The sequence below is a fragment of the Boleophthalmus pectinirostris genome, unplaced genomic scaffold (assembly GCF_026225935.1).
Source record: "Boleophthalmus pectinirostris isolate CB_2022bp ecotype Guang Dong unplaced genomic scaffold, ASM2622593v1 HiC_scaffold_17, whole genome shotgun sequence".
In the NCBI taxonomy this organism is placed as follows: domain Eukaryota; kingdom Metazoa; phylum Chordata; class Actinopteri; order Gobiiformes; family Gobiidae; genus Boleophthalmus; species Boleophthalmus pectinirostris.
The window spans coordinates 18,616,471-18,635,547 of NW_026571115.1; the positions used below are offsets into that span (position 1 = coordinate 18,616,471).

The window sequence follows — 19,077 nt, forward strand, 5'->3', positions numbered from 1 at the left end:
GTTGGAATTGGATATAAACGAGATGCAGTACAATCTGATCTTTGATATTCACTGGACATATTCATGATTTAGGAAGACAAGAAAACAAAGGAGACTCAACTTTTGGAAATGCACAGTGCAGAGGTACTTTAAAATACCATTATAAAAAAGGGACATTTTCACAAGCCATAACTACGATAACTGCAATCAATCCATTTACAATAAAATGCTCTTCTTTAAAAAGGCAAATATGGAGGACTAAGGTACCAAGCTGATGCAGTTAAGTGAATGCTACACTGTAATTACAAAAGCCAGCTCAAGGAAAACTTTGTAATTAAGGGCCAAGTATAAAAAGAAACCAAGGAAGGGTGAGGCCCGTGAGAAAGGAGCCCACAGAGAACACCACTGAAGACGGTCGGAGTCAGGAGTTTCCTCAGACTGAACCAGAGCCATCATGGACGCTCACGGAGGACACTACCTCAACAAAGAGGCCGTACTGTCACCTTTGGGCTTCACTCGCATGAGCCAACTGCTTCTGGGCTGCACCATTATAGCCCTGGTGGCCCACAGTGCAGGCTACAGCGCCTCCTATGGGACCTTCTGCATGTTTGTATGGTGCTTTTGCTTTGCAGTGACTCTGGTGGTGTTCACATTGGACATTACAAGACTGCACGCATGTATGCCGATTTCTTGGGATAACTTCACAGTTGCCTTTGCCATGTTGGCCACACTCATGTACATCACAGCCTCAGTGGTCTATCCGGTCTACTTCATTGAAAGTGAGTGTGAAGATGAGAGCTGCGAAAGCCTGTACTACCGAATTGCAGTGACAGTTTGCTCCTGTATCTGCTGCTTTCCTTATGGTGTTGAGGTGTTTCTGACACGAGCTAAGCCTGGAGCTGTGGTGGGTTATATGGCCACAGTCTCAGGGTTATTAAAGGTAGTCCAAGCCTTTGTGGCCTGTATTATTTTTGGAGCCCTGGCTCATGACAGTGAGTACACACTCCACATGGCCACTGAGTACTGTGTGGTGGTGTACAGCCTGTGCTTCACAATCACCGTAGTAGTGATCATAGTGACTGTTTCAGGCAGGACCTCATCTCTGCGCTTCCCCTTTGATCGATTTGTAGTGATATACACCTTCTTTGCTGTTATTCTGTACCTCAGTACAGCACTTGCTTGGCCAATCTTCAGCTTTGATAAGAAGTATGGTACCACCAGTCGCCCAGAGGACTGCCCAAGAGGAAACTGTCCCTGGGACACTAAGCTTGTGGTGGCAGTGTTTACAAATGTTAACCTGATTTTGTACTTTGTTGATCTTATTTACTCCCAAAGGATTCGCTTTGTCTCAGCCTCAGCATCAGCATCAGCTGCGTGAAAAACTCTTCATTATATTTTTTATGTTTTACCACAGCACAGTTCCCTGTACTCACTAAAGCGCTGTAGGTGACTGCAGTATTATATATAAGTGAACATTTTGCTAAGTTAAATAATTCAGGCTAGCACCTACCTGATAAAGTCAGATGGCTTTGCCAATCCATCACCCATGTTTGCTGTGTGTACTTTAATGCTCTTCTTTAGGGGAGAATGGTGTGTATTAGCCACAGTGGACCTAGAGTGGCAAACTATTAAATCAGTACTATCACATTAATATATGTATTACAGTAACAGGGAGATACATCATGTTATACATTTTTTGCACTGAAGATTGTTGTTGTGAAAGTGTTGTCATGTGCTACATGGTAATAAACTTAATTACTATTTCACTTTATTTATTTTTAATGTATTTAATAATTTGATTATATATTTTTTAATTAATCAATAGTAGATTCAGAATGGAAATATAGGCTACTAAATACACACGAACAAAAACTGATTTAGCTAAATAGCATGAATAGCTCTTTGCACACCAGCAGTGGAGAAGCCAGTTTCTTGCGCATCTATCTTCCATGTGTTCTCTTGTTGTTAAGTAGCAGAAAACAAACACGATCAATGTTGTTAAAACAAGACACCTACCAAGATACGGTACTTAAAATGAGTGGTCCACACTTGTTTTCTCCCAACAGGCTGCACTTGCTTTTTGGGCTTTTCGCCAGCAGATGATAGCAAAGGATCGCGACCAGCCCCGGGCCCGGAGGCAAAACCTGATGCAACTTTTCTGGTTTGGCGAACCCGCCCTACATTGCCGACGCAAAGTCTTCAATTGGATGAAAACTTAACTCGACTATTCTTACTGGGTGTTACAGTTGTCAATCAGTATATTTTCAGGTGATTTTTAGAGCGATAGAAGGGGTCCACGTTGACGCTTATTAAGGTAGGACAAAGTATAAGTATGGTGTTTAAAGTTGTTCTTGCTGTCTTTACACATCTAACCTATGTATCACTAGGCTATTTACACATGTCAATGTCCTTTTAATGACGTGCTTTGTTTACAAGTGCTGCTCTGCAAGCTACAGTAGCCTGTGCTATATCAATAGCACAATTGCAAAAGCTAATGTAACTTAATACTCTTCCCACTAAGTTACAGGAGGCAGTATGAGTGTGGGCTTCATAGGAGCTGGTCAAGTGGCTCACGCCCTGGTCAGGGGCTTCACTGCTGCGGGTGAGTCATGTTCAGCCTACATACAGGAGTCTATAGGAAACATATTGTGTTATTGATGTGTGTTGATTGCAATCAGACTGATTTCTGTACATTTATCCCCAAGGCGTGATTGCTGCCCACAGAATCACTGCCAGCTCTCCGGACACAGATCTTCCAACAGTGCATGGTCTGCGGGTGGGTTGGCCTAATCAATACATTTCAATACACCAACATCATTACTGTTTGAAAACAAGATGTTTCTAATAATGATGATCAGTGCTAAATGCTTCTTAACTGAAAATGCATGCAGCAATACAAATGTTTCATTCTTACAGAAAATGGGTGTGAATGTCACCACAAGCAACAAAGAAACTGTGAAGAAAAGTGATGTCCTGTTCCTGGCAGTGAAACCTCACATCATTCCCTTTGTGTTGGATGAGATTGGACCAGATATTGAAGAGCGGCATCTCATTGTGTCCTGTGCAGCAGGTGTCACTATTGGCTCCATAGAGAAGGCAAGGAAGAGTCCATTATTTGGCTTGTCTTTAGCCATTAAGTATTTCTGTGTCCTGCTAGGCCACAGAATGTAAATACTGCTCCAATGACACGTAAAACAGGCTCAGAAGCTTTGTGTTCAAAACTCACGCTTATTAATGGACAAAATAAATCATAGTAAACTGCACCTTTGAAATAGTTGTTCAGTGATTGCTGTTTTCAGAAGCTAGAACTGCATCGACCATCTCCAAAGGTCATGCGTTGTATGACCAACACTCCTGTCGTGGTGCGAGAAGGGGCCACAGTCTATGCCACTGGAACTCATGCGGAGGTGGAGGATGGAAAGCTTCTGGAGCAGCTAATGGCCAGTGTGGGCTACTGCACTGAGGTTGAAGAGGATGTGATAGACGCTGTCACAGGGTTGAGTGGCAGTGGCCCAGCCTATGTGAGTCACTCTGATCACATTTGCACAGGAGTTGTTTAAATGTTGCCCTAATGATGTTGATTGTTGTTTGTAGGCATTCACTGCTGTAGATGCTCTTGCTGATGGCGGGGTAAAAATGGGACTGCCCAGAAGACTAGCTGTACGACTTGGAGCCCAAGCCTTACTGGTAGGCCATTGCAATACAGCCTATAATAATTTATGAATTAATAATAATAATATAGAGTTTACCCATTCATTGTGGTTTGAAATTAAACCCAGGTATATTTTAGTACACAGAAAGTAAACTGTATTCATTAGTTTATTAGTTGTGTTAATAATAATTATAATTTTGTTTTACCAAAGTTAAAATAATTTTCTCATTAAAATGTATGATGTAGGCCTACTTTAGTCCACAATAGGGTCTGAACATCATTTATAAATTTCAAAACATGATCAATTCAAACCCCAAATCACAAATGTCTTGTTTGTTTTGAAAGGGAGCTGCTAAAATGCTGTTGGATTCAGAGCAGCATCCTGGGCAGCTCAAGGACAACGTTTGTTCACCAGGGGGAGCCACCATTCACGCACTGCACGTCATGGAGAGCGGAGGTTTCCGAAGCCTTTTGATTAATGCTGTAGAGGTCTCCTGTGTAAGGACGAAGTAAGAATTAATTATTCCAATTTTTATCAAATAACGTCTATACTGTTTTGTTTTTCGAGCATGTTTTAAGGTTGTGTAATTACACTGTAATTAAGATTGGCTCTTTATTGTAGCCAGCGCCACTATATTTTTTTACATATATTTTGTAAAAGATTTACTTAATCAGATTTAGTTAATGTGTAAAATATACACATCTGATTAAATAAAATCAATTGACACTTACTTACATGTAATCACATTGTTATTTTTTTCCCTTTGCATCAAGACCTTTTCGCCAAAGTCCTGTTCTTTTTTTCTCAAAGGGAACTTCAGTTTTTGGCTGACCAAGAGAAAATCTCCCCAGCTGCCATTAAGAAGACAACTCTTGACAAAGTACTGCAGCAGCCAGGTGTGAATGCAGATGCTGTTGGAGTTAGATCTCATGGGATCAGTATGTTTGGTAATCCGCGGCCAAAGAAGAGCTGAGGGTGAAGATTTTAATGGGGAAATGTCTACAGGCATATTAACATTCAGTCACTCCTTTGGTCAGGCAGTGTTTGTGTTAGACTACTTTTACTTCTTAAATGGGTCATTGGGTCACTGGTCAATTGGTATTTAATTTAAATGGCATTTTAACATTGAGATATAACCTGTAATAGTCTATTTTGTTTATGGCCCACACTAATTTTAAGTTGATCTACCTCTTTACATTACTTCCATGAATTTTGTTATTAATAAATAATAAAAAGAATTTCCACTATTTCGTAAAACATAGCCTAATGGTGCAATACTGTCATTGTTCGAATACAGAGTGTCTCTGCACACTCACAGTGTATGGTTATAGCGCTAATATAAATCCACTGTGTGCATGCTGGGTTAAATTTACTCCTTTCTTGCGCGGAAAGAAAATACTTCATGAATGAAGACACGTGACCAAACACGGTGACGTCTGGCTTCGTTACAAGAGAAAGGAGTCAACAAGGGAAACACGGTTGGCATTTATTGGGAAAGCGCTATCAGCTCGGTCTATCTTCTTGAAGAGCCTCCAATGATTCTCCTCGCGGGTTACAACATCAGAAGAAGATTTTGAAAAAAATAATTTTAAGACAGGACCAGCCTGAACCTGGGTATGTCTGTGGTGAGAGAAGAGCTCTGGTGTTGTTATGCTGAGTGTGCATGCCTTTGCCTCGCTGCCGCTGACAGGCTGGGTGCAGCTAGCTGTACGGGCTAACCGCGAAACAGCAGGATGCGTCAAGTTAACCAGGATATTACCGCCTGTGCACTTCAAATTAAGTTGTCTTTTTAACGATAGACTAACTACAATGCCATCATATTACATTTGTACAGTTTATTGTCTACTAAAAGTGAGATTATAGCCATGTGCAATGCAGTGCGTAATTTTCGCGTAAAATCTATTATCCTCGCTACTGAATGATTTTCTGAAAGGTTCGCGTTTTCCGGAAATCTATTAAATTGTGTATAAATTGACAGCACTGTTACTATGCCGAGATGGCAGCTAATATCTGTATACACATGTGAACTGATAATAAAACTAATAGTTGGTTTTATTATGGCGCCAACTACATAAATTCCCCGCGATTTAGGGTGTTTTCTGTGGTTAGAGAGACGCACCGTGCGGCTGATACAGTTGTAGTAGGACGTCGGCACAGCACGGGGATTTCCTCGCTTGCTTGTTTTGTAGGAGGGGAGTTGTTTGCCAATTTGACAGCAGTGTGAAGCTGGAGACGGGAGTCGTGGAATGTCAGAACTCTGTTATGGGGTTGAACTCACAATAAATAGTTGCATGAGTTGCATTTAATATTCTTTATATCATTGCGCTTCTCGGGGGCTTGTCAACTCATGCGCTTCTTGCTGTCCAAACCTGCTGCTTCATCACCTCGTTGTGAGAAGGAGAAAGAGCAGGCACAGGCAGCGGTGTAGCGAAAGCAGGTTGGTTGCAATATTATTTTCAATAGGTTTTTTTGTCGGTGCATATGTGATTGTTTCATTTAGGCTTTGTTTAAGGGTTTTGTCTCTTGGAATTTTATTTCAAATTATGTATTGCATGTTTTGAATTGATTCACCTGAATTGACAGGTCATTTAACCACTGGTTAAATTAACAATGGCAATGCCAAAGCTTTTTGCCGTTCTCGCCTTTACTCATTCCCTTAAGCGTTTTAAGCAGTGATGTTTTATTTTCAAACAACAAACAAGCCTCGGTATTTTTATCATGCTGAATCATCACTATGATGTATTTAGTCGTTCTCTGAATCCACCCCGAAATATGGCACCACCGGACAAAGGTCTGCTCGATAGATAAGGGTCGATGGTTATCACCAAGCCGCTGTTACTAAGACGATGGATCGAAAGTGTGATGATTTGTCGTGAAGTCAGTCAGAGGAGCGCGAGCATCAAGTGATGACCATCATGCATTTATCAATAGTCTAATCTACATTCAGCGGAGAACGCGCGTTTTATTGCAGCGCTGTCATGATGTACATCAACAAACAGGCTAGAGCACATTTACACCAAGTGCCTGATGTCAACTGTAGTGTCAAATCAATTACAGGAATGCATGATAAGCACTATATTTTTCCGCTGTACAAATATAGGTTTTATATGTGTAATAAAGATGCAGTAACTATGTGTAGCTAATCAATAGAAAATATATATCAACAGAATTTATCATAAATTATTAATTGTCTCTTTCTTCTATGTGTTTTTTGTTTGTTGTTTGTTTGTTTGTTTGACATTTAGGCATTGTTGAATATTATTACAGAGTGGATTTTTAACTAATTTCTGATAAATGACTTGATGAAAAGTTATTGATGGCTGAAATAACTGACTGCATTCGTAGGCCTCAAAATTCAAATAATTTTAGGACACATTTCAGGATTGTTTTTTCTTGTGCCGCTTTTCTCTGTGCGCATCATCATTTCTCATATTAGGTGTTGACAGCTGCTCTTGTTTCCCTGTGTTGTTCATGATGAAATTCGCTGCCTATTAGACAGCACGCTTATAGAGGGTAGGTAATGAATTATCCATGGAGAATCTCTTTGCAATTTGAAAAGTCACCTTGGAAACTATTTGGTGTATAGGCAGTGCTTAACAGATAGAAGTTGCCCATTCTTGCTCAGATATTCACCTTATTTCATCATCTCTGCTCTTGTGAGCGGGGCATTGAAGTGTGTTTAGCAGACAGGCCAGCCTCGCATCAGAAGCCCGGGCTTTTGCAATAAAGCGTAATGCCCAACCCTGCCTTTCTCTGCAGGTAACAAGAACAGATGAAGGCCCTTATAACATCCGGATGCGGCTGGTAGCAGTGTGTGGACGGAGACTGGGAGTGGTGATCATCTCTGAGATTTATTGCTTCTCGCGTTGAGGCAGCAGTTATAAAATAAGACCGGATGCCACTGAGGTGAACCAAGTGAGTGCACAACTCATACCCAGTGGCATTGTGTAGAATGGTCAACCAGTGGGGCGAGAGAGAAGGCGTATGAGGTTGACGAAACATGAGGCAAGAGTTAAGTAGCTAGTGTACGAGCCGGCCACCAGGACCTCTGTATAGCGAACACAGCTGTGCCTTGGGAGTAGTTACGCCTATTCAGGACAATTAATAGCCTGCAGAAAGGAACACAAATGTGGGATTTGTCCACAAAAGTGCTGCTTAAGCTGCACAGGGAAATGGGAATGCCTGGAAGGAAAGGAGAAAAAGATCAATATACTTTTTTCCCCTTTCTGCATCAGGGAGGGAACGCTGGTGATGAAACCCCTTGCAAGTGTAGCACGGATTATGATTGCTTAGCATTGCGATATGCCCGCTGCACCTCTCAAAGTATTACTCCCATCCAGACAGGACAGTGTTTGATGATTGTTGTTTGGATCTTGAGTCAGATTTGGCATGTCCTCTGTGTTCATAATTTAGATTAGCTAATACTGAACAAATGCATGTGCAGAGCTGCTTGTTGGCCAGTGTTTTTCCTTGTAACCTACTTTTATGTGCACTGATTTACGGTCGATCCATGGTGAAAAAGTCTTTTGCCTATATGTGCACTCAAGGTTATGCTCGTTGTACTAAGATGAAATAATTACTTTAAAAATGATACAAACACAAAGTAGGACAGCCCAAACACTTGTTCAGTGCAAGTGTGCGTGGGTTATTGTCATAGTTAAAACCCTTTGCTTGTCCTACGTAAATGCATGTATGATTATTTTGTTACTCCTGTAGAGCAATAGCATGGTCAGTTATTTGTTTTTGATGCAACGATTAGAGAGTTATATGGGGTCCAATGGTGCTGTGACATTGATGTCATAAATTAAATGAGGGTGGTTTTAGGATAAGCATAAGATGGAAAATAAACATGCAAACAGTACAGTGCAGAACAGAAAATTAAGAAATTAACATCATCCATCACTGGTTGTAATATGATCTAAGCCAATGCCATGTTATTAATAGAAATATTAGAAAAGCACAGAAAAATGCCTACCGTAATTGTCTAAAGATCTCAACTTTACAACAATGTTTTAAATGTATTCAGTGTTTCAATGGAAAGTTTTGTGCCTCCAAATGAGCTGTTGTAACTTTGTCTTGTTAGGTCATCGTTGGGCACATTCACTACATGTGCAACTGGTGTAGTGGAGATGTTTTGTCAGTGTGTGGGCTGCCTACTACCCTTACTTTCTCAGTAAACACCAGGCCTAAGCATCGAGAGCTGTTTCCCTATTTAATCAAGTCCTGCAGGCACACAGTGTTAAGGCTAGCACTCCTGTTACTGTAGCCCTATCGGAGAGCTTCAATTAGTAAAGCAGCTCTGAGCTCAGTTAATGTAAACCAGCACACTCCAAGTCTCTTTAAATAAACTTCACATTAACACTGGTGTTGGAACAAACCCGATTCCCTAGAGGGAGATGATTCATGTTTTCTCTTAAAACATGGACTCAATGCAAATTTCTACCACAAGGGTGCTACATGCATCTGCAGTATTAATAGTATGTTATTTCTCTTTCATTATTTTAACAGCCATGGCTAAATGTACAAGCAATAAGTTATTAGCTCTATAGAGGGAAAAAACAATTTTTTCTTGCCATTGAATACTTTATTTTGTACATATTTTGAACATAAATTTGTTTACTTAAAACAGCTTGAGGACTGATGGGCTTAGTCAAAGAGGTAATGAGGCAACACATACGTTTTATTAAACGCAAGCATAGTGCAATAGATGTAACTTTTAAAATATTAAACCTGACCTCGGGGGCACAAATTGTTTTATGCATTTAGTTGATAGGATACAATCCTATTAGATGGTGTTTTCACCTTGCTCCAAATCGGTGCTGATCCAAAGTCCTGTGGCTTAGTATTTCCCCTCTACTACAAGCGTATCACATTTCTGTGTGAAAGCTGCTGAATGATTTTCTCTCTCCCTCTTTTTGTCACTCTTATTTCACGCTCTGAATACTTACTACCTAATAGCTTCCCTCCTCTCTTACCAGTGTACCTTTTAGCTCTCACACTGTTGTCTCCATGCACAACTTTCCCTAGTCTTCTCCTCGTAAGTCCTCTAAAGCTCTCCCAGAGTCTGATTTTTAATTTGCAGTTAAATGGTGCCCGACACATGCAGCTTGCTTGATAATTGACTTCACTCAGCTGAAAGAAGGAATGATTAGATCGGAATATCCAGGCAATCATTTCAACTCAGAATAAAAGGGAGACACTAAAAGCACTTCTTGATCACACAGTTATTTTTGGCAACATAGAAAAAAAGTATTGGTTTCCACTTGGCTTGAAAATTACAAAGTCACAAGTGGACAGTGCAGAAAAGGGCATTCTATTGTTGAGTCAAATAATATTAGCAACATGTTAGCATCTTTTTTTACTGTGACAGAAATTCTGGTTATGTTCATTGCTTCAGCAGGAACCTTATGATAATAGAGTAAGGGTACATGTCCTATCAATAATTAATAAAGGAAAATGAATATGTGATCAGGAAGACTAGACATCTGTTACTTTCATTTAATGGTGTGTTAAAAATGAATTCCACCAGCCATGTTTCTTCAGATTTGTTATAATCTCTTATTATTTTATAAATAGAATCTAAAAAATCTGTAAAGACATTAGAAAACGGTTGCTATGGATACAAATCTCTAACATCATAAAACTTGTCTAAACTACTGTACAGTCTAGTTGCTGTTCCATAAAGTCTTTTCAGTGTTCAGTTATTTTTTTGGATGCTTTAAATGTATTCATAGCCAGAACCAGGAGTCTGTGCTCTCCACCTTTACTGTAAATGTGTGCTTTCTCCACATAGCATATTACTGTTATGTCCTTGGTGTTTGGGTGAGATGTACTATTTTGGCGTGCTCTGATTTCCTATCGAAGTGGGATTGCTGGATCTAGCCTATGCTTTTGCCTCCAAACAGTGTTGCATCAGCATGCTCCTCCATCGTCTTGTTGTATTCACTTCATTAGCAGCCTGCCAGGGCCAAGTGCCCAGACACATCTTTTCAGGAATTGGTCATGACAAGTGAAATTTATGTGCACTTGTGTGGTTTTGGTTATCTTTGTGCACGTGTATGTGTGTGTGTATAACTGTGTGTGATCAGTTGTATGATGTGATGTCCCGCACTTTCATGTCTCACTAAATCCTGGGTGCCCTGTTAGTCCTCGCCAGGCAGTCGTGTTTAGTATTCAGGGAGCGGGCCGCTGTCGTAATCTGGATTCTGAGGCAGGTTGCTGGGGCTTTTTGTTTGCTCTCATGGCCCTGATAATCTTGTTACACTGCTGTCAAGTGGATCTGGCTCTCCCCGCGGCCCTGAACCACCAAGCGTGCCACCTCCAGCACCAGACGGCCCCCGCGCTTCCTCCTCCTACACCCCCACCTCACTCCCCATCACCCACCTATCCTATCCTACTCTACCGCCATTTTGAGACAGCGGTTGATGGAAGAGCCTTGGTCGTATCCTTGAAGAATCACCTCCCGAGCATCTTTATTCTGCTTCCCACCCCCACCTTCAGCTGTGAATGACAGTGATAAATATTCATCAGGGGGACTCGGTGCCGGGATGCCAGATCCTTCCCATTCCCCAACAACAAAGAGCCCCCTAGTTAATAGTGTCCATCGTAGGCTGCCCCCTGGAGGGATCCTGCTGAGGAGATAGGGCCAGTGTCAGGCTTTAATGATCCTATCGTGTCACATCAGCATTTATCCCTCTACTACAGCCCTCCTTGTGACCAACCTAAGTCGACCTCGCCGCCCCGTTCCCCTGTTAAGATGCTGATAAACATGGACAGGTTGAGAAGGCTGGCCAAATGTCTTACGTTGTGTCAGTTCAGCTTCACAAGTTCTTAATTGGCACCTTGGTTTTGGTCCTTGCTGACACCAGTGCGTTTTTTTCCTTCAACCTGTTCTTCTCAAGCTCCTCTAAATGTGTTGAGTGAGCATATTTGATTAAACTCCCTCCTTCTTTCTCACCTTCTGTCTATCTCACTCCTTCTCTTGCCTTTCACCGGGTGACCACACTCAGCATTTTCTGTTTCCTTTGGGTGTGATGTCTCTCCTACACAAGCAAATCAGCTCTGATTTGTCAGCGTTCTTGCAGGCAATTCATAAAAAATCATTTAAATATAGAAGACGCCCTCGTCCCAGCGCTTGCACTCTGCCTTCAGATCACCCTGCGCTCCGAGCTGCTATCCTGTCCGCTTTGATAGGCTACCACAAAAGACTGAAAAGATTACCACTCAGGATGTCATCTTTGGTCCTAGAATTAACATACTTGTAATGTGCAAATGGATCAAATTAATACAGGAAAACAGCATTTAAGAAGAATGATAAAACTTTCATATGAAATTATTGCACAAAATTTTTACAAATAGATTATATGCAAATTTCAGTATCCTAGATGACAGATGGCACACACAGATTTTGTATTTTAACAGCACTCTGCAATTACAGCTTTCAGAAAAGCATTGACCTTATCCTGGGATGATGAAGAAAGTGGATGATTGCCCCATTGCTGACCTTGAATTTCATCAAAGTCATATTTCATCTGTCATTCTAACTGACTCACAAGTCAACCCCTAAAATCAACATGCTCAACAACCTGACCACTAAGTTCCAATTTATTTATTTATTTATTTTTTGGTCTCATATGTACTTTACTTAAAGATTTTATGACCAAACCTAACACATCCATTAATTTGATTATTTCTAAGATAATAAGATTATGTCTTCCATATTGAAAGGTCTTGGAGGCACATTTCTCCCTGCCTGTCTGGATGTGTGGCATGCTCTTTGTCTCTGAGGTGTGACATGCCGGCTCGAGGAGGGAGCAGCTGTGCATTGGACCTTGTCTGTGTTGTGCTGCCATGCCCTGTCATTGGGAGCCGTCTGTTGGCAGCAGCCTGAGCTGGAGGGCTGCAGTCTGGGCGCTCTCCTTCCACACTGTCATATGGTGAGCTTTCAACGTGCCAAGCCATGCCTACTGTGTATCCTACACAGCTGCATGACAGGATCCACCTCCAGAACCTGGACTCTGTTCTATTTGGTTGCATATTTTAGACTAGTTTTTCAGACCATGGTGCTTATGGGAGAATTTGGGTTTTATGAAATTTCAGAGGAGCAGCCTTTTCCCTCTCATCCTTGTAGCTATTAGTGGAGTACTTTCCTGTCTATTTGTCCATTATCTGTGCCTCATCAGGCAGACCATTATCCCATTATGTTTTGCATCTGTGGTCCAAATGCTGACTGGAAATGAGTCACCACAAAGGCCGGTTAAAGGTGTTACTATCAGTGGGCTATTCATAGCAGCCCAACAGGGATGAAAGTATCATGTTTAAAATGTCCTCTGCTAAAGCACTCTTTCTGACTGCATCCAAATGCAAGTCACCATCTGACCTCATGTTATATTCTGAGCATTGTCTTTTCTCGTTTGACTCCCATTTGACCATTTCACCTGTAGCATCACTTTGTTACCATGGAGATATCTTGACCATTCGAGTAGTCTTTCAAACAAGTCAAATGCTCAAAGTGCAGCCCTGGGGCCACTGCATGGGAAGAGAATAAAATGTCTTTAGGCGTCAATAAAAATGCACTGTTTTGGCACATTGGTTCCTACACACAAGTGGAAGGTTTTCTTTTGATATTGCATTCTTCTCTCTTCATCCACTGTGTTCTTTGTGATATCTGATCTGAAAATTAATTCACTTTGAAAACACAACAACAGAACTAACAAAAAACTAATAATTAATGAATGAGTTCTGCAATGAGTGAGTGCTCTTCCTAATGTTTTTGTTGCTTTCTCTGGCACTTCCGTTATTTGGTCCGGTAGAATAAACAGAATCAGAAACAGCTTTGTGAACAAAATTGCAAACTTGGAATGTGCTTTGAAAATATTGTACAAGATAAAAGGCATGCATAAAATAAGGTGTAAGAAATAAAATAAACACAATTTCAAAACTAAAATCAGCTTAACTGCCTCAACACTATATACATAAACTAACACATTCTCAAAGTCTGTGTCTTATCTAAAAGTTTGAAAGACTGTACTTCTAAATAACCCCACAGTCTTACCTTACATTTTCCTTTGTATTCCCAGCAACTACAATGTGCATACTTGTTGGATGGTAAACCCCAGTGAGCTCCCACATGTATTTGTTTATATGCTCTATCCAAACATGCTGCTGGGCTGTGTAAAGCAGCTTACTGAGGCATTGTGCTGGCTGGGCTCACCGTGATGGGTGCCTGTTTCGCTGACGCAGCATTTGTGCCGCGTAAGCACCCACGGCCACAAAGCGATCCGGTGCGGTTGTGTATATATGAGATCACGTTCTTACCCCATTCCATGGCTCACTTGGGTGCACACTCCCCACTTTCCGACTGTCCCAGCACCAATTGGATAGGTTTCACATCTGCCCTGATTCTCCCTTAACCCAATGGACACGTCTGAATGTGCTGAACTGCAGTGCCCTGGATGGTGGCTGAGGCTCTGCAGCGAAGCACCCATATCTTTGTATTGATTCGGGGGATTATAGACACTCAACAGATGTAGTATGTGTGGCTGTCTAGACAAATAGAAAGGCTGCTCTGTGTCTAAGCATGTGTTAAATGTACAACTTAATGTCTTGTCTGATATTCCCTGATTGTAATTATTCTGAAACTGCTCATAAATAAAGAAATGTTTATTTTGGATTCATCAGTCTGTGATAATGATGCAGAGTTACCAATTAAACTCTCATAATGAATTAATAATATTTTGTCACACCCCGATGTAAAATTGACAACTTTTCTTTTTCTTCTTGTCAGAAATTATTCAAGTCTAAGGTTATATATGCTACAATATTCATGACTTTCAGGGTCCTGTTATCTATTGGTTTAACATTTTTAAATTAGGACCAATAGCACTAAATATGATACATTTTGAATGTGGAAAAAGTCCTGAATATTTAAATCCATATAACAGAAAGCTGAAATCCATTTTGAATACTTACTTATATTTTGTTTTGAATTGTTAATGTCCCTAGCAATGGTGCAAATTTTGTCATCAGTCAACCCATCTGTATCTGTGCCTGTACAGAAAAGAAAATTGATATTTCAAGCCATTTGTTTTCAGTGACAGGGCACTAATAGTCAAGGTACAACTCAGGGAATGGACTTGGCCTTTACAACGAACTTGTATGCCCTTGACCCAGTTTGCAGGGCTTTATATTTGCAGGGCTAGTCATGGATGAGCTTCTTTACACGAAAATTCCTTATTTACTTTATCTTTTTACAGTGTTCTTTTTTCCCTTTTTTCTACAGAACAGTCTGTAGTGCAGGTGGACCCGGCTCTCGTGGCATGACTACCACAAACAAAGGAAACAAGGCCTTGAAGGTAAACACAAGTTAGTATTCTTATAGTATAGAAATATTGATACAAATGGAATGTATGAATTTATTAAGGCTAATTAGGTGCAGTATTAACAGTGTTTACCCCGTGGAATTTACTATTACATATTGCTCTAACTGTATACAGTTCAAGATGACAATTTCATTGTCTTCATAAACAGGTCATTCTTTAATCTTATACATTCCACCATATTGATTCTGTTACAAATCTATAGTATGAAAAATACTTCTCTTTCCCAGGTGAAGCGGGAGCCTGGAGAGAATGGCACCAGCTTGACAGATGACGAGCTGGTGACCATGTCAGTACGGGAGTTGAACCAGCATCTCCGTGGCCTTACCAAAGAGGAAATACTGCAGTTAAAGCAGCGGAGACGTACTTTAAAGAATCGGGGGTATGCCGCCAGCTGCCGAGTGAAGCGCGTCACCCAAAAGGAGGAACTGGAGAAGCAAAAGGCTCAGCTGCAGCAGGAGGTTGACAAACTGGCTACAGAAAACGCCAGTATGAAGGTGGAGTTGGACGCGCTACGCTCTAAGTATGAGGCCCTCCAGAGCTTTGCCAGGACTGTGGCCCGTAACCCTGTCACCACCCGGGCTCCAATGGCCTCCGTCATTGGGCCGCTTATCCCTGGTAAAGTAGCCGCCACCAGCGTCATCACCATCGTCAAGTCCAAAACTGAAGCCAGATCGTAGTAGCAGAATGGGCCAGAGGGAGAGTTGTGTGTAATTTGTAACATGGCATTGGGTTAGCTCATAATTTGTTCTTTAGCACTAAAACTACTGTATGCTATCTTTATTAATCAGAAAATAAGATTTTTGGTTATGGTTACAAATGCAGAGCTTGTATAGTCCCAATACCATAATTAGTTTAAACATAGTGACATTTTTACATAGATACTGAAAAAACATAAGCTTTAGCTAACCCTTTGACCTGTTATTATGCACTGACTCAGAATGATCAATCCAAGCAAATTGTTGGTACAAACATTATGTGTCTTTAATCAGCTTGACAAAACCCAAATCTACTCAAATTGTCAAATTGTTGGTTTTATCTGTCAGGGCGTAAGCGTGGAGCGATGCATCCAAATTTACTATTTGTTTTGTTTACGCCTCTGTGACAGATGTTAATGAACTTGTCATTGTCAGTATGACTGGTAGATGCAATAATATATGTATGCACTGAAAGTACAAAGAGGTCTATTATATTTATGGCAAAAACGATCAGCGGTTCTAAAGAATATTGTTGTAGAGCGGAGCGCCATTCCAATGTGACAAGCTCCCTCAACAATATCTGCAAAACCTGAATGTTATTACAGTACAATACCTTCATGATTTGTGGGTATCTTGTAGCCCACAAAACCTATGTTTTGCTCATATCGAACATTTATGTTCATGATATTTTCATTTCAAGATATTTATTGCTTATTTTGTAATTACCATCAAACATTTCCAAAAGAAAACTTTACTCAAGCTTTACTGTTTGAATTGTTAGGGTGTTAAGGAAACTTTGTCTAATGTTTAGTTTTTGTTTTTATTAACATAGATTACTTCCATTGTTTATAGAAACACACAAAAAAAGAAAAAAAAAATCCTGTGACATCTCTTTTTGCAATTGTACCGAAAGTGGCTTACTATTGAAGTCTGATAGCTTTTCTAGTGACTAGGCGCGTACTGTGGGGTAGCGCGTGATGTGATGTGTAAGTGACAAGTTGGCAGTGTCGTTCACTGTATAGATGTCAAAAAGCTGTGCTATTATAAAACAAATCTGTAGAGCTAAACTAGGTGGTGTAAACAAGGTCAAATGTCTTGTGCATAACAGCATCTGTGATTTCCCTTTGCTTCCTTGGTGTTTGTTACGAACATAAACTCATTACAAGTTCACCATATCAAGCCAGGTAAGGCAGAAATCTGGGTATCTGGTAAAAAGCTCAAATGTATGATTTTTTGTCCCTTTGAAAAAATTGATTTTACAATTGCTTTGTCTTTATTGACTTTACTTAAGAGTTGAAGCATTATAATATTATAACAAAATCAATTAACACACTATTTTTGTTCAGAGAAAATCACAGAAATATATTAATTAACTTCAACAGCGCAGCATTTCCAGTAAAAGGTTTACCCACTGAACTTGTATACTGTACAAGTGGTAGGCGTTGATTGAGGGTCTCTTATGCACTAAGCTCCTGCTTGTTTTGCTCAGGACAAAACAGGTCACTCTAAAAATGGAAAGGCTTTTTAGACAAAAAGCAGGAATGGCAGCTCTTTTTTCTGTTTATCTCCCTCTATCAGTTTTCTTTTAAAATAAGCATTTCATAAAGGGCTTTTTCAATCCACACTCGGAAAGAGAGACACGGCACGACCACGTAAAATTCCAATCAACAGCAGCTGCCCCTGGTACTTCTCCCCTCCGCTTGTGCCAAGTACAGTCCTCTAAAAAGGAATTTACCCGTGAAGATGCTTTACAACTCAAGGTGAAAGTTGTAGTTGGGTAATGCTCTTCATCCAGCTCTCACTCCCCTGCTGGTCAGTCTATCTATAAGCATGTTGAGCTCATAAGTACCACTTCTCATGGCTCCATGCTCTTTTGGTTGGTGGCCATACCCTATCATCACAACATGCTTAACAAACTTGCATTGACTGGTAACTGTTGGAAAAATGTATATCTGAAATCTCTACATAGCCCAGTATTGGTGTTGACGTCCGTATTGCTGTGGCAGTCTCGTGGAGTGAATCTATTTTCTGTGTCAAGTGTCTTTTTAAAGGTGTTCCAAAGTGGCACCGTACGACCAATTTCTCAGTCTGCGCTAAAGATGGCTGTTTCACACAGGTGTATAGTATGTAGCTACAAGTAGGTATTACTGACCATTGTGAAAAAAGTGACCCTTAATATGCAACTCAGTGGAAAAGGTGTGAAAGAGTAGTCGTAAGAGTAATCAATATTGTCATAGTGCTTATGGTCTGTTATTTAATATTTCGTACTCTTTTCTAGTTTTATTGTATTATATTTCTTCCATTTTATGCTCCAATTCAAGAGCAGTCGGCCCTTCATAATGTTGTATCACATTGTATATGTGAGAGCAGTTGTGGTGGTTGCACTCAAGCCTTACTCACACATTTTAAACTTTAAATAGATGATTTGCTCATCCATCAGAAATGGGTCTATTACTTTGCTCTGGAGATTGTGCACTGACTAGTCAATGATTCTATTCTTTTTTATCTTTTTTTTTTTTTTTTTTGTCATAAGGGCCATTTGCAATATTTTTTCTATTGTACGAGTGACGCATGGATTTATGTTTTGTTTTTTTTGTTTTTTTTTCTGCTGCTACACCAGTTGCTTAGGCTTACTGTAGCATCATTTACATACTGCATTTAGATCTTAGCACTGTTTGTTATGTATCACATTTAGTTGAAACTAAAACATTATCGTTTTTGTTGTTACATGTTCAGGAAGAGGGTAGATAAAAGCATATAGCTCTTGACATAGGCTTTGTCCATGAAATAATGCTTTGTAACAGATGACTGTGAAGTTTGTATTCATGGAGTGGGTCTGTGTTCTGAAGCTATAAAAATATGATGAAAGTAAGTAATACAAAGTTAATGGTTTGTTATTTTTCTGTATGGGTTGTAATAAATATTGCAGTACTTTGTATGAAAAAACAATAGTTAATTGTAACTATTTATAAATTAAATTATTGTACTTTTGCAATGTAGATAAGTACTATGTATTCACATACAGTCAAAACTGTGGATTTAAATGTGATTCTCTGAGGTGTCTAAGTTATTGATGTACATATTGTATGTTTGTTGATACAGCTTACATTATTTTCTATAAGACCAATAAAATGTTTTGAAAAAGGCTTCATAGTTGTACATGATCATGTGAACACTTTTTAACACTGTTTAAATTGGGGTTTGTCTTTTTGTGGTGTCATTGACCCAGTTCGATACATGTAAAAATAAACTGGTGGGGAAGGCTTTTGCCATCCAGGGTGGGTTTGAAGACAGCGATCATTTAGATGGCACAATTTCTTTTTCTGTGATCCAAAAAAAGCTGTGGGCGACCCACTTTGGCTAACCTCA

At 40.1% G+C, this 19,077-nt stretch overlaps 3 protein-coding genes and 1 long non-coding RNA gene across 8 annotated transcripts in view; 3 read left to right on the top strand and 1 right to left on the bottom strand.

Moving 5' to 3' along the window:
* The window catches only part of LOC129408583 (uncharacterized), a 36,887-nt gene extending 34,780 nt beyond the window's left edge, over window positions 1–2,107 (bottom strand). The window contains exons 1-2 of the long non-coding RNA XR_008632020.1: window positions 1,996–2,107; window positions 1,490–1,591 (exon numbers count right to left, since the gene is read on the bottom strand). This is a non-coding gene — a long non-coding RNA (uncharacterized LOC129408583). The remainder of the gene's footprint in view (window positions 1–1,489; window positions 1,592–1,995) is intronic.
* Window positions 150–1,645, top strand: LOC110168362 (myeloid-associated differentiation marker-like protein 2). Its single transcript, XM_020933802.2, has one exon. The coding sequence runs from the start codon at window positions 434–436 to the stop codon at window positions 1,355–1,357; it is 924 nt and encodes a 307-aa protein (XP_020789461.2). The 5' UTR covers window positions 150–433; the 3' UTR covers window positions 1,358–1,645.
* Window positions 2,108–2,125: 18 nt separating the features above from the next.
* pycr1a (pyrroline-5-carboxylate reductase 1a) lies at window positions 2,126–4,893 on the top strand. 2 transcript variants are annotated; one of them, XM_055152420.1, is made up of 8 exons: window positions 2,126–2,293; window positions 2,507–2,581; window positions 2,685–2,755; window positions 2,896–3,075; window positions 3,279–3,500; window positions 3,574–3,666; window positions 3,977–4,140; window positions 4,443–4,893. In XM_055152420.1, the coding sequence occupies exons 2-8, from the start codon at window positions 2,515–2,517 to the stop codon at window positions 4,603–4,605; spliced, it is 960 nt and encodes a 319-aa protein (XP_055008395.1). In that variant the 5' UTR covers window positions 2,126–2,293; window positions 2,507–2,514; the 3' UTR covers window positions 4,606–4,893. The 2 variants fall into 2 exon arrangements, with proteins under 2 accessions (XP_055008395.1, XP_020788368.1); XM_020932709.2 differs by having other exon boundaries at window positions 2,127–2,293; window positions 2,501–2,581.
* Window positions 4,894–5,009: 116 nt separating this feature from the next.
* On the top strand, window positions 5,010–18,854 carry LOC110167380 (transcription factor MafG). 4 transcript variants are annotated; one of them, XM_055152423.1, is made up of 4 exons: window positions 5,010–5,246; window positions 7,392–7,547; window positions 14,914–14,986; window positions 15,241–18,854. In XM_055152423.1, exons 3-4 carry the CDS (start codon window positions 14,951–14,953, stop codon window positions 15,688–15,690), a joined length of 486 nt encoding a protein of 161 aa, XP_055008398.1. In that variant the 5' UTR covers window positions 5,010–5,246; window positions 7,392–7,547; window positions 14,914–14,950; the 3' UTR covers window positions 15,691–18,854. The 4 variants fall into 4 exon arrangements, with proteins under 4 accessions (XP_055008398.1, XP_020788379.1, XP_055008399.1 ...); XM_055152424.1 differs by lacking the exon at window positions 5,010–5,246 and adding an exon at window positions 5,541–6,069; XM_020932720.2 differs by lacking the exon at window positions 7,392–7,547 and having other exon boundaries at window positions 5,013–5,246.
* The last annotated feature ends 223 nt before the right edge of the window (window positions 18,855–19,077 follow it).